The sequence below is a fragment of the Xiphophorus hellerii genome, chromosome 23 (assembly GCF_003331165.1).
Source record: "Xiphophorus hellerii strain 12219 chromosome 23, Xiphophorus_hellerii-4.1, whole genome shotgun sequence".
Lineage (NCBI taxonomy): Eukaryota > Metazoa > Chordata > Actinopteri > Cyprinodontiformes > Poeciliidae > Xiphophorus > Xiphophorus hellerii.
Window position 1 is genome coordinate 25850539 of NC_045694.1, and position 13365 is coordinate 25863903.

The following is a 13365-nucleotide window of genomic DNA, read 5'->3' on the forward strand; positions in this document are numbered from 1 at the left end:
AGTCTGGAAATTTGAGTCTGGTAAAGTACTCAATTTTGGACATGAGAACCCTATACGGACCCGGACTTTAACCTATTCTTGATGCTTGATGTGCATCCAGTTTCTTTCCTCAGAGAGGCTTGAATTTGAAAGGGACTACTTGGTACTATTTTTGCAAAACTGCAACCCGATTTGTTTTTTTTTTTTTCTCCCCAGGATGAGACCATAAGAAATCTTTCTGCCTTCAGGCTCCATCAAATCAGGGCAGAGTGAGACGAAAGGCATCTATAACCCTTAAAGTTCACCAATCGCAGTCTAATCAGGAAAATAGCAGCAGCATGGGAAAGTAGGTTAAAGTTGAATAGGAGAAGAAGGCCTGCAAAGCTGCAGCGCTTTCCCATAGAGAAGGGGAGTGTCACCACGCTTTGCCAAGAGGATCTACATCTATCAGCTCTCCTGGCTCTGCTCTGTGACACTACTGAGCTCTTGAGTGGGGCCGGGTGGGTGTGGGACGTGGGGGCAGGGTTTCAACAGGGGTTACAGGTCACAAGCCTCATGGGCTTCCTTGACCAGCTCGGCATTAGACGGCGGAGGAAATTGGATCATAGAAATCCCGTTTTCGCATCTGCGGTGTAAAACTGGATTTCACAGAGAGGACCTCTCCTGGCGTCTGAAGCCACGTTTAGACAGACTACCTTGGCGTGGGAAGGATTAATGGGGGGGCATCCCGACAGAGCACTCCTGTTCCCACCCCCCACAAAGAGAGGAACAACTAAAGAAAGATGCTCTCGCAGTTTTATGCCTGACGAAACTTTTTGTTTCTGGCAAAGGGAGAGGGGGCTGCAAGGTACGGAGGGAGACTGATGGTTAACAACATGGCTCCATTCAAACCGGGCAGGACCGAGGTAGGCTGTCTCCCAATCAGTCTGGTTGCTTTAATGCGCTTACAACCCACTTTGTCGTGTTTTTAAGACTAAAAAATGGGACTAAATGTTTTCGTGCTATGTTTGACTGATTAGTTAAGCACATTTCTCTCTTTTATTTGTGTAATATTGTCTGAGTTTTGAAGTTTCGCACCGGAACTCCGAGAAAGCGGTTTAATATTTACGTTCACGCGGTTTAAGGAGCTGGTAGAGCTTGTATAAATTAGCCTCCATTTTTTTTTATTTTTTTTTAATTGAGGCTGGCAGTGCGCATGCTCGTTGTAGCTTCATAGAGGCCTCGTGCGGGCGCCACTTTTAAAACTGAGCTTTATTGAGCTGGGCTAAAAAAAACCTTAAACGACGCCAAGTGTCGGAAAAACGGAGCTCAGCTGAGACGATAACAACACAGGCCCCGCTATCCAGAGTCAAATTAAAGTATTTTGAGTTGATATCGTTTTCTTTTTGAATGAAGCTCGTTGATTTTAGACTCCGCCCTGGTTCGTGGCCTTCGTGATGCGGATAACTGGAGAAGTTTGTGGAAATTTCCCCTTGAAGCCTCGCGCAAGGAGACTCCGCTGGGTCCAACAGGCCGAACAACCTGGGGGGGGAGCAACAATGAACTTTACTGTCAACAGGTTGAAGCATTTTCTCCACTTTTCCCAAGTTATTAGTAATCTCCCCACCTTGTGAAAAACGGCTGAAGTGAGTGTAGCCTGAAAAAGTACGTTACAGCCATCCCACGTCTTACGTCACAACAGCAAACTTCAAATTGTTTTTATGATTTCACGTTAAATTGGTGCATAATTGTGGAGAGAGAGCAGGTGAAGATGATAGTTCTACTAATCACTTTCAGTCTCATCATTACTAAACAGAGTAGACTTATGTGCAATATGGTGTTTGTATTAGTCAGGGGTCTCCAACCTGTGGAGCCACTGGGTCTTTGGACCCATCACAATGGCTTTTTATCGCTTTGAAAACATGATAAAGAGCCAACTAATGTCATTAAATATAGATGTAATCACAATTGCACATTGTAGCAGTTAAGTTTATTTCTGCATGCAATAATTAGAGACATTACAGAAACATGCTGAAAGTACAAGTGATATTTTTCCAACCATTTCTCTTTTTTATTTTCTTCCTTTTTTGCTAGCTCGACGTTGACGTTTTCCAGATATCGACATCGAATTGAAGAAAAGGTATTCATTCTCTTTTTACAATTTTCTCCGCCTTTATGTAAATATATAAAGTTAGAAATTAAATTGTGGTTCTTCACAAATGACTTTTCCTATTCTACATATTTGTCAAAAACTATCTTTCTTTCTTTTTTCTTTTCCAAAGGTCGTCTAACATTTGCAGCTCCAAACAAGTTTCTTTTAGCTGGACGGAGGGTAGGAATGGCTCTTTGAAATGTAAAGGTTGCCGACCCCTGGTGCGCATCAAAGTGTTGTAGCAAGGCCTCAGAGGACACTATCGATCAAACGGCTTCATGAAGGAACACGGCAAACGAGTCGACGAGAAGGCTGTGATTCGGTCAAAAGGTCGTTCTGTAGTGCTGACTCGATACAAATGTATGCCACACTTTTCAGATTTCAATTTGTGAAACATTTTTAAACATTCTAATTTCACTTTCACCTCAGAAATATGCATTTTTCTGTGTTGGTCTGTTAAATAATGTGGCAAAATATGGGGAAAAAAATTCAAGGAGTTTGAATACTTTTAAACGAAATGCAGCATTTCTACACCTTTATTTCTTTATCACAACCTAGAGCCTTAGTGGGTTACTTATAAAACCAAGTAATAAGTAATCCATTACTTATGTCGATTGGTTATTTATTACTTAAAAGTAATGAGTAACGCAACAGTAATAATTAACAGTAATAAGAAATCGAAGTGGTCCCGAAATAGAGCCGTGGAGGACACCCCAACAGATTTATGTCATTCTGGACAAACTGTTGTTTAATATGAATGTAATGAGAAGCCTCTTGTAGATTATTATGGTATGAAAGAGAATCGTGTGGATCAACACTAATCACAAATTCAGATTATCATCACTGAAATGTTTTAGGTGTTTTTGTGTGTTTGTTTTAGGTCCGCCTGCCGAATACAATGACGTCGAAATCCCTGGTTTTTGTGCGCAAACACCTGGAGAAAAGGCGTCGGGCATCGCAAGCCGCGTTTTGGAGGATTTTTAATCCGAGTGAAATTGGACTTGTTTAGAACCGAAATTGGTTGCAAACATTCTGTCCTCGCCGTACAAATGTTCCAGTCCAGACTTGACCTGTTTTAGGTATTTTAGAGCTTAAGTCGAAGTTGATTTAAAAGCGGTGAAACAGAACTTTTTACTCGAGTCCAAAATCAAAAGCTGCGTATCAGAGAACTGATGCCCAAACAAAGGGCACCACTTTGCATTCTGAGTATTAAGCTCCTTCTGGCTTAATACTCTCCAGGCTCGTTGTAGAAGTGCGATTTTACATTACACATGATTTCATGCCTGATTGATGCCTCAGTGTTGCTCGGACTTTGTGTTCAGCATCAAATTGCATATTTCTAATCATTTGCTACTGACATTTGCCTTTGTTGTGTTTCAGGTGTTCCTGGTTTGGTTTTCAGCCTCTCTCTTCCTGTGTCACAGCCCTCTAGTTAAGGTGCATCTAGTGTAGTTAGTGAGTTATTTCAGAATCTACTGCCCTAGTTGCTCCTTCTGGCTGGAGGGCTTGTTTGTTTCCAGGAACTTCTTGCAGTGAAATCTGCTGCAGATCTCCAATGTCTTGCTTCTCTGATGATGATTTGTGTTTCTTTTTTCTGTTGCAGTCCCTTCTGAAAATATTAATAGGCCTTCTCCATGTTTTGTCAGGAGCCATTGTCCAACTTCAGTGTATTGTGTTTTGGTTTTTATGTGATTTGCTCATGAAGTAGGGATACATTAAGTGGAAGGAAGACTGGTATTGGGAATGTCTTACAAAGTAAAATCTGAAAAGTGTGGCATGCATTTGTATTCAGCCTCTCCGAGTCAGTGAGTTAAAGTATTTTTTATCATCTCGGACCAGCATCAATAGCTGGATTTCCATTGATCATATAGTTGCGCTAATTGGAATTGCGCAAAACAAATTTGCTAAACGGAAACGTACCAATTTTTGAAAAAAAAAAAAAAGTTTTCCACTAAAGAAGGTCTTGGGCTGAGATGAAGTGGTTTTTCAGCTGTGGTAACATTTGCGTATCTTGCAAAACTGCAACAGAAACACTTCATGCAATTAACCGCCTGATGTTACTACTGGCAGAACAGACTAAGAAGACGACAGGAAGTGGGAGGAGGGTGATGACGGCGCGGCATGTTTTTTTTTAGCGATTAGCGTACGAACAAACTTATTCACGTACGATTTCAATTGCGTTTCTTATTTTACGTAAAACACAGCAGTTCCAAAATAGTTTTTTCCTACATTAATAGTAAAGAGAAACGGAGCTGAACACAAACTGATGTTCCACTTTTCATATCTTTATCTATAAACGTTTTTTTTTTTTTAAGCAGTATTATTAGCTGCCGTCATATTTCCAGCAGTATGTTGTTGTTTTTGTTTCACAGACATTCCTGCCTCGGATTGTTTAAGCTGTCGACTCTGCAGTTGAAAAGTGCTCTCAGTGCAGGTAGTAAACCCAGCACTACTGCAGTCTGAGCACTTAAAGCACTGCCGGTCGCCTCCCCACCCGCTCTCCTCTCCTCTCCTCTCCGCGCTGCCGTGAAAGGCCGGAAGTGAGCTGAGTTCACGGCGAGTTTTGTCGGTTTGCTCTCAGCTTCTCTCCGTGTTTGCTGTGCAAATCCATGCAAAGCTCTCCGCGGCTCAGGCGCACAGAGGTGCTGCTCTTGTTCTCCGCCTGTTCCGGGCTTTGAAGAACACTTGAAAAGACGAGAAATGTCTGTCACTGCAGGCACCAGAGAGGAGCCCCTCTCATGTTGTTGTTGTCGTCGGCGGCGGTATTTGAACATGTCTGAACAAGCTGCTGATGGAGGACATCACAGTTCTAGCGCCTGACATGGGGGAAGCCATTAGATGTGGCGAAGCAGATGTATTAAGTTGCAGCACTCTGAGTGGAAAGCGGGAATTTGAACTGATGTGATTTATTTATTTTTTATTTTTTCCACAGCAGATGAGATGCTGTGTGGCAGACCTAACACTAGATGGCGCCATTTCAACTGTAATGGTAAAGGACTACAATAGCAGAATAGTTCATTTGTAGTTCTGGATCTACAGTAATATATGTATTGCAGCAGTTTATCTAAAAAAAAAAAAAAATTCTTTGCAATGTGACGTTAACGCTAATATACAAACATAATTTTGAAGCATCATACTTAGAACTCTATATTATAAGGTTATAATATATTATCATTCCATTATAAGAATGATAAAAATGAGGCTGGTTGATGTAACTTTTAATTTGTTGGTTCCAGATTATTCTGTTACAATAAAACCACATAGCAGCTAATCCTGCAATGTTTTATGTTTTTTGTGTTTGAGACAGTGGTGACCCCAAGGGAGGGGCCGAGGGGCCTTGGCCCCCTCCTGAAAAATGTTGGCCACCCAAAGGAATCATGATCAATCAATCAAATTTTATTTGTATAGCACATTTCAGCAGCATGGCATTTCAAAGTGCTTTACATCATCATCATGATGAGGTCAGAGTAGGCCTTACTGACTCATCTTTTTCAATTAAGAGATAAATATAAAACCCAATAAATAAGATTTTATAAAATGAAGTTTAGCTGTGCCTGCCTTAAATTTTTACTGGCCTCGCCATGCAGAAAATTAGCCGATTTGACACCTGATACCCTAAAAAGATGACCAAGAAAAAAGATTTTCAGTTTTCTACCATGTCTGTCATTTGAATGGTGCAAACAAATGGGCCTCATCAGAATGCCAATCTACTGAACATGTGAACATGGCTGAAGAAAAAAAACTCTTGAATATGTTGTGTTATGCTGGAGTTTAAAAAAAAAAAGAGAAGCTTTTTAAGTGGATGACTCGGTGGCACAATGACTCTAAACTGAGGCAAAACAGAGAAATGAAGAGAATTTCTGGAGTGTAGTTAATTTATCCTGGGCTGGAACACCTGCCGGTTGATTGACTCCAGCACTGATGTGTAGCAGTTCACAGAAACAGCTGTTATATTTGGTTAATGCTTCACAGGAAGGTGAAAAATCTCATGTTTATACTCTGAACGGCCTGGCATCCCCGTGTCCTCACTTCCTGTCATTTTAGAGGAAACGCATTTAAAGGGGCGGTATGATGTAAAAGTGACTTCTTTTTTTTTAGCTTTATGTAATCTTATATTTTCACCTCATTATTTCATGCATGTTTGAAGAATCATTTAATCTCCCATGACAACCCAGATGTTACGGCACACAGCAAACACCTGGGTGGGCCTAGCTCCGCCTTCGAGACGCAGCTCCTCCTCAAAGCTGCCGTTTCCGAGCTTCCGCCTCACAAAGCACCCTTCTCTTGTGACTCGGCTCCTTCAGACTAGCCAGCAGCAATTAGCAAACACCTGGTGGAACTGCACATCAGCTGCGCTCATTATAGGAGCCACTTCTCGGAGCAACGCTGGTAAAAACGTCGTGAAAGGGTTAATAGAGGAGCCATGCTGCGATGACTTCCTGAAGGCGGAGTTTCAGAAAGAGCAGGAGCTTTTAAAGAGACGTAGGCCCAATTTCAAGGCATTAAATTACAGTCAAATTTCCTTTGTCATATTTTAAATACATACCTTTATATATATATATATAATTGAATGTAACATTACGTGATTGTGCTATAAAAAACATAATTTTTCCTTCTGATTTTGATTTGTAACAGAAGATTGTTGCTTTGGCATTCCAAGAACTTTGCACTTCACTCCCTTTTTAAACATTTTGAACGCGGCTGTATGTGACGCGACGCTCCAAGCCCGCCGCACTGACTGACGGGTAAACCGTAAAAGTTCAGCTTCTCTTTTACCTTCGCTGCCATTCATCCGAGTAGACGGCAGCAGCAATCCCTTCCTCGCGTGCCCACTCATGCACCCACCCACGCGCGGCCGGTCGGTGTATCAGCCCACATCATCACCAGCTACTATTACACCAGGGGGGAGCCGCTTCAGGTCGCGGCGCGCGCGTTGCGGGAGCGCGCACACATACCGTGGGCTGGTCCGTTTGCGCGCACAGCTGTGATTTTCTTTTTCTTTTTGGAGGTAAGAGGGACGCGGGTTAAGCTGCTGTCCTCGGTGTGGTTTGGAGAAGGAGCTTCAGTGGAGCAGCTTTCAGCGCCAAAAAAAAAAAAAAAGGAGGCTGAGTGAGGAGGGAAACATAAGGATGCTGATCCAAGCAGAGTCAGCGGGAGCTGCAGCTTCTCTTCATCACCGCCAACCCGGGTTGTTCCGTCTGTAACTTTTTAACGAGCTGAAGTTCACATCAGCTAGTTTTTTTTTCTTTCCCCTTTCTCCCCCCGTTACGTCCGGTTTCGCTCCGGTTCCGCCGGCCTCCCTGCCATGGTGGCCGCATCGGTCCACGGAGCGCTCCTCCTGTGCGCCCTCCTCCTCCAGCTGTTCCCGCTTCCCGGCGGACAGGCACCAAACTGCCAGGAGGTGCGCGCTGCGTTTCACGCTCTGCACCCCGGCTCCAAGTGGGTCCCTGAAAGCCCGGTGTCAGGTAACTTCCACATCTAGATTTGATGTTGTTGATTTTACTTTTCTTTTCTTTTAAGTTCCAGAATGCACTTCAGGCATTTTCTCTCCTCTGGTCCTTTCTTCATTCTCCTCGGCTGAACCTCCTCCAATATATATATATAAAAAAAAATCTATCGCCCACGTTGAGCATCTTGTTAAAGCCGCGCTGAATCGGTACCGTCTGCAAAACTGTAGAGAATCAATTTGTTCTAATATCGATCCAAACACGAAAGCGAGACGTAATCCTTTACAGCCCGAAATCTGGAAGCAGATATGAACATCTTGCCTGCAGCTGTTGGAAACTCTTAAGTTTAATGTTCTCTGATGTTGGGAGTGAAAACACTGAGAAACAAATAAATAGACGCTGTCTGGAAAAAGAATTTATTAGCCCTTCAACTTTCACATCTTACCACAGACTTCAGTGGGGTTTTGTTGCGGTTTGATGAGACTCTCAGTCGTAGTTGGGACTGGTGAAATTGAATGGGTTTTCACCAGCAGAAATCTGAAAAGTGTGGTGTGCTTTTGTATCCAGCCCCTGTGCGTTGAAGACTGCTGAACCGCACTTTGTGACAAGTTCGCAACGGTACGTCTCCGCAACCGAAGCGTCGGGTTTTTCAAGTCCCGGCGCGGATCGATGGGGTTTAAGTGTGGATGAAATTTTACGGGACGTAAAGGGGAATCTTTTCTTCCTGAGAGGTGAACTTCCACCCAGACCTCAGGTCTCCTGCAGCCTTGTAGCAGGTTTTCCTCAGGATTAGCTCCATTTATCTCCCGACCAGCTTCGGGAGAGAAGGATCCTCGCAGCACGACGCTGCTATACGCTCGTGTTCTTCATGCAGTCCAGAAACGTCTTTGTTGGTTTGAGCTTGTTCTTCCACATGTTTGCTGTGTCCCCTGCTTCTACTATAGAGCTTCCTATTATTTTTTTTTATCTTTTGGGGGAAGGTGGGCATTCTTCTGTAAAAGCAAAATTTGAGAAATCACTAGATTGTCCCTCCTGAGCTGTGGACTTCATGTAACGCCGCTTGTTCTCCAGCAAACCTCGGAGACCTTCAACAGATTACACTGAGATTAAATTACAAACATAGTTTGTATGATGTAGTATCAGGTCCATGTAGAAAAAAAAAAAAACGAGAATAAAGTCGCATAAGAATAAAGTTGTGAAAATAAAGTTATATTGCAAGAAGCAAAGTTGTACTTGAATAAAGTCATAATATTATGATTTTTTAAAAATTCTTTTAATATGGCGCCGATACTCTGTCATACTGTTTGCTTTTTAGTAGCGCTGAACTTCATTTAGGGGTGTCAGAGTAAAAGAGGTAGCGAATACAACTCCCCCCCTGCAAACTTTTCTTTGTCTTTTCGTTTGAGCGCCATTTGATCCGTCTAATAAAATCCGTTACGTTTGCGATTGGAATGTGATTAAAAAGTGATGCATTCAGCACCGACCTCCTGCTCCGTTGTGCAGAAACCAGCATGTCGTCGCTTCCGCTCCGACTCGGCACTTCAACGCGGAAGCCGCTCGTGCGGCTGAACACACAGCCGGCCGCAAATGTTAATTGGGTGTTTTAGTGTCATGTCGGCATGGGGAGGTTCCCCGGGTTAACGGCTTTCCCCCCGGCCCTAGCATGGGATCCTCCTGCTCCTACACGACTCTGCAAACGCTCCGTCGTCTCCAGAGAGCGAGACAAACCGGGAAACACTGTGGAGGAAAACACTTTGAAGCCCGTTGTGTCATGCTCTCTCCAGCCCCCTCCGTTGTAAAGGTAATCGCCGGCTGCTGAGCCCTCCTTTCCTTCCACACATCCATCTTTAATCACACACCTTCCGCCAGGGCACATCCAGCGTTTTATCTGGCAGCCAGAGGGCGAAACACAGCAGCGGGCTGAGAGAAATATTTAGCCTCCCCAAAGCCGAGGCAGAGTAGGTCAGTCAACCTTCAGTCGCAGAGCCGGCGCTCATGTGGAATGAGTTCACAAGCCACTAGCAGGGCTCTTCTACTGCAGCTGGAAAAGGGTGCAGGCTGGTTTATTAGAGGGGATTCAGGCGTGGAGCGACAACTTCAGCAAATCAATCACAAAGTCCGTTTGGATCAGGCAGTAAAAGGAGGCCCGGACGTCGGTGTCGACACAGAAAATTAGGTCAGCAACGCTTAATGGGCCTGATTGGACAAAATTGTCTTAACTGTCAAGCTTCAAACGATAACGCAGGTTAGATTTTTTTCATCGTTATCCACCACAGTTCTCAGCTGAATCCATGACATCATGGAAGTTTTATAAACAGAATTCGCTGATTAATTATTGCAGCGGGTCAGGATCATTTTACGCGTCGATCTGGAAGGTTGTTTTCCTCTCATCGTCGAGACAAATGGTTTTATTATTCTTGCGTTGTGTAACCAACTGTGTTTGCGACTCTTTGTGCACATTTTTTCTCTCTCTCTCTCTCCTGTTGGTCACTCGGTGTCGTATTTTAGCCGATTCGGTCCTCATGTCACATTTTAGAGAATTTCCGCCATAGTTAAGTTGCGTTTCACATTTGTGAGCCTTTGATTTAAAAACTAACATTTTACACAACAACATCCAATTTTATTGTTTACCCTGGAAAAGCGCAGGCAATATCAGGAAAACAAACGGCTGTAATTGTGGTGCTGAATATCGCAGGGTATCAATTATAATTACCACACATTTTGCTCACTGTTGCCTTCCTTAACCAGGCTAATGCCGTTGCAGGAGTTCAGGAAGGTGGTGACTGTTGACATCTGCAGTCTGAGCAATTCTTAAATTTAGAGTAGCAATGCTCCAATATAAAAGTCAACCAATAGCAATATTTGATATTAATATCACTGCGACAGCCGGTAACCAATATTTATTGATATTCTGATATTTTTTTTCCCCCCCTAGAGCTTCCCAACCGTAGAAAAACACACACAAATGGCAACAGGATGGAAATAAATATAGGTTATTAATATTGGTCTGATTTTACTTATCCGGCTGATATGATATGCTAAAGACTAACAATTCTGATGTCATTATTTCACGTCTCACTAGTTTAGAGCAACTGGAACTATGACAAACTTGGAATGAGACACATATTTATCCTGCCACCACGAGCATTGATTTGACTAGAGTTACAGAGTATATAATGCATTTATTGTTATTGCAAATTTACCACCATGAGATTTGCTCGTTGAATATTTACATTGGCAGTGATATCTTTGCTGATGCTTCCCGGCTAATGCTTAACTAAATGTTTTAGCAGGGCATTAAGACGCTTCGCTAAAGCCTGTAAGAAAGAACCAAGTTGTTTAACTGGTCAAACAGCAGATGTGGGCAGAGTCAACAGTACATCCATGTTATTTATTGGAAATTTATGATTTAATTTGTGCCAGTAGATGGCTAATCTGTCAGGATTATACGTTTGTATGAGCCGAACAACCCAAACATTCATACAGACAGTTATGAACACAGTACACCAGCTGTGTTTACAGATGTGCACAAAACTTTGTCGATCTTCTTCTAATCTGGGGGAAAAAAAACAACCAGTTTTGCAGTTGAGGTGTTTCCATCAAAGAAACCATAAAAATCATGTGAAGAAATCGGTACACTCGATGTCATTTAAAAAACATGCAGCGCTACCACTTCCTGTCGTCTTTTTGTCATTTCTGTCAGTAGAAACATCAGTTTGTTGTTCATGTGACTCAGGGCCGTGCAGAGACCTTTGGATGGGCGGGGGCTCAAAGTTAAAAAGGGGCACATTGAACAAGATCTTAAAACACCATACAGCAACATAGCAACAACCCATATTAATCAAGAATTTAATTGGGTCCTACTATATCATTGCCATTGCCTGTTAAACAGGCCAGAGGAGAGAAGGTCTCTGGTTATAAAGTTATGAAATAAGCTGCTGCCATTTTACTAATGAAGCCCTAATAATATCTATTTAACCTCTAGAACAACTTGGCTGCAGACTGATTTATAGAGCCAAAAAGCTCAAAGGGGTTTTAATCTATATAATAGTTTGATGTTAAACCTCTAAGACCTAGAATTATAAGACTGAGATATCAAGGCAAAGAAAACTCAGTAGCTGCTGGTAGGGGCCATTCAGGGGCCTCCAGACATTCAGGGGCCTCTAGAAATGGTTTAATTGTAACACAGACCGTAGATCTAAACCTGTAGCATCATTTATGGAGAATGACAATGTTATTACATTTTATTTAATGCATTCAGCTGAGAAAAATAAATAGTACATTTAGGATTTAATTAGGAAGTTTACAAAGTTCAAAGAATCATCTTGATAGTTTGATTGTTTTGTTACCATGGCTACAATATGGTGTAATCTTTGTGTTTGAGTTGGGTTTGTTCACAAATACATCACAGCAAATAACCAATAATCACGACTCGCAGTGAGTCGCAGTATCGTGTCTTATATCAGGATGTCTGATATAAAGACAGATATTCTTTCTATCTGTCGGTGGGACCGACCCAGACTGCCTGTAGTGAACCGGGCTTTTAGCAGAATGATGAAGTTAAAGTCAGAAGTTTTCTCTGCAGCCGAAGCATTTCTGTGTTTAGGGCGAGGCGGGTTTTGTCCTGCTATTGCAAGGACGATTATAAAAATATAAATAGAAACAGTTTTTCTAACGTCAACATCAGACCTACGTTTTTATTCACAAACCAGTGTGTGAAAAATATTCTTTCCCATAACTTGATAGTTAGAGGCACAAATCCTCCTCCTCCTCACCATGGAGTCTGAACAACATGGAGGCTCTGAGAGTCATTATTAGACTGAGGGCAGCCAGACTAGTTTATTTAGCTAAATTATTATATTTAGCTAAATATTATTGCTGAGGGGCACAAACAGGTCTTTTGACATACAGATTTAAAAAAATTAAAAATTAAAAAAAATATTTTTGAAAAAAAAAAATTTCAAAAAGGGCACTAGGGTATCAAGGATAAAAGGGGTAGGGGCTCAAGCCCCCTTTGCCCCCTTTCTCCCCCCCTCTGCACGTGCCTGTTTCCTTTGCAGTTTTGCAATATTCATAAATTTTGATGCAGCTGAAAAACCACCTCATCTTAGCGTAAAAAGGGTTTTAGAAAAAGACGCGAGTGGTTAACAGTGGAAAAGTGGAAAACAGTACTGCCAAAAAAAATAAAGATTTCAATAGGGCACTTTATCATCGAGGAAAAAAGTTACATGCTCTAGCACCTCCTACTGTCTATCTGTGGATGTTTGCGCATGGACATGTTTTCAGTGCTGCAGGTCAAAGGTTAAAGATGTGACAGTGAGGATGATATGAGCAACAGGGGAATTGAGAAGTGGCCTGTATCATTAGAGAGGAGCTGGAGCTGACTCACAGCCATGTCCGTAGGAAAGCGAATCAGAAATGTAATATATGTAGCGCCTGAGGGTGAAACTTCCCCCAACCCCTTAAAAAACAAAAGTTTGCTGTTTCCTCCAGTGTGATCCACTGCGAATGCAGTGCAACAGCATCACACAGAAACAAAAACCAGTGCAGCTGTGGGAGTACTGGCATACACGTCTTTGTTGCAGCTGCTGCTGTGGGAGTTTCAAGGCAACTTTGATTGATAATTAGATGATTTAAGGGGTGTCCTGATATGATATTGGAAATCAGTCCGACATCAACCAAACAGTGAGTATCGGATTATATTGACCTTCATCTAAAATCTATGAAGGCCGATATAAAACTCCGCTCCAGCATTTGGTCTGCTCCAGTATTTCTATCCATCAGCGTTTGTATCCCGTTCCCAAACCC

At 42.4% G+C, this 13365-nt stretch overlaps 1 protein-coding gene across 1 annotated transcript in view; it reads left to right on the forward strand.

Moving 5' to 3' along the window:
• Positions 1–6785: 6785 nt before the first annotated feature.
• gpc3 (glypican 3) overlaps positions 6786–13365 on the forward strand; it is a 171429-nt gene continuing 164849 nt past the window's right edge. The window contains exon 1 of the mRNA XM_032554987.1: positions 6786–7575. Within this exon, the coding sequence (XP_032410878.1) occupies positions 7416–7575 (160 nt within the window). The 5' untranslated portion in view covers positions 6786–7415. The remainder of the gene's footprint in view (positions 7576–13365) is intronic.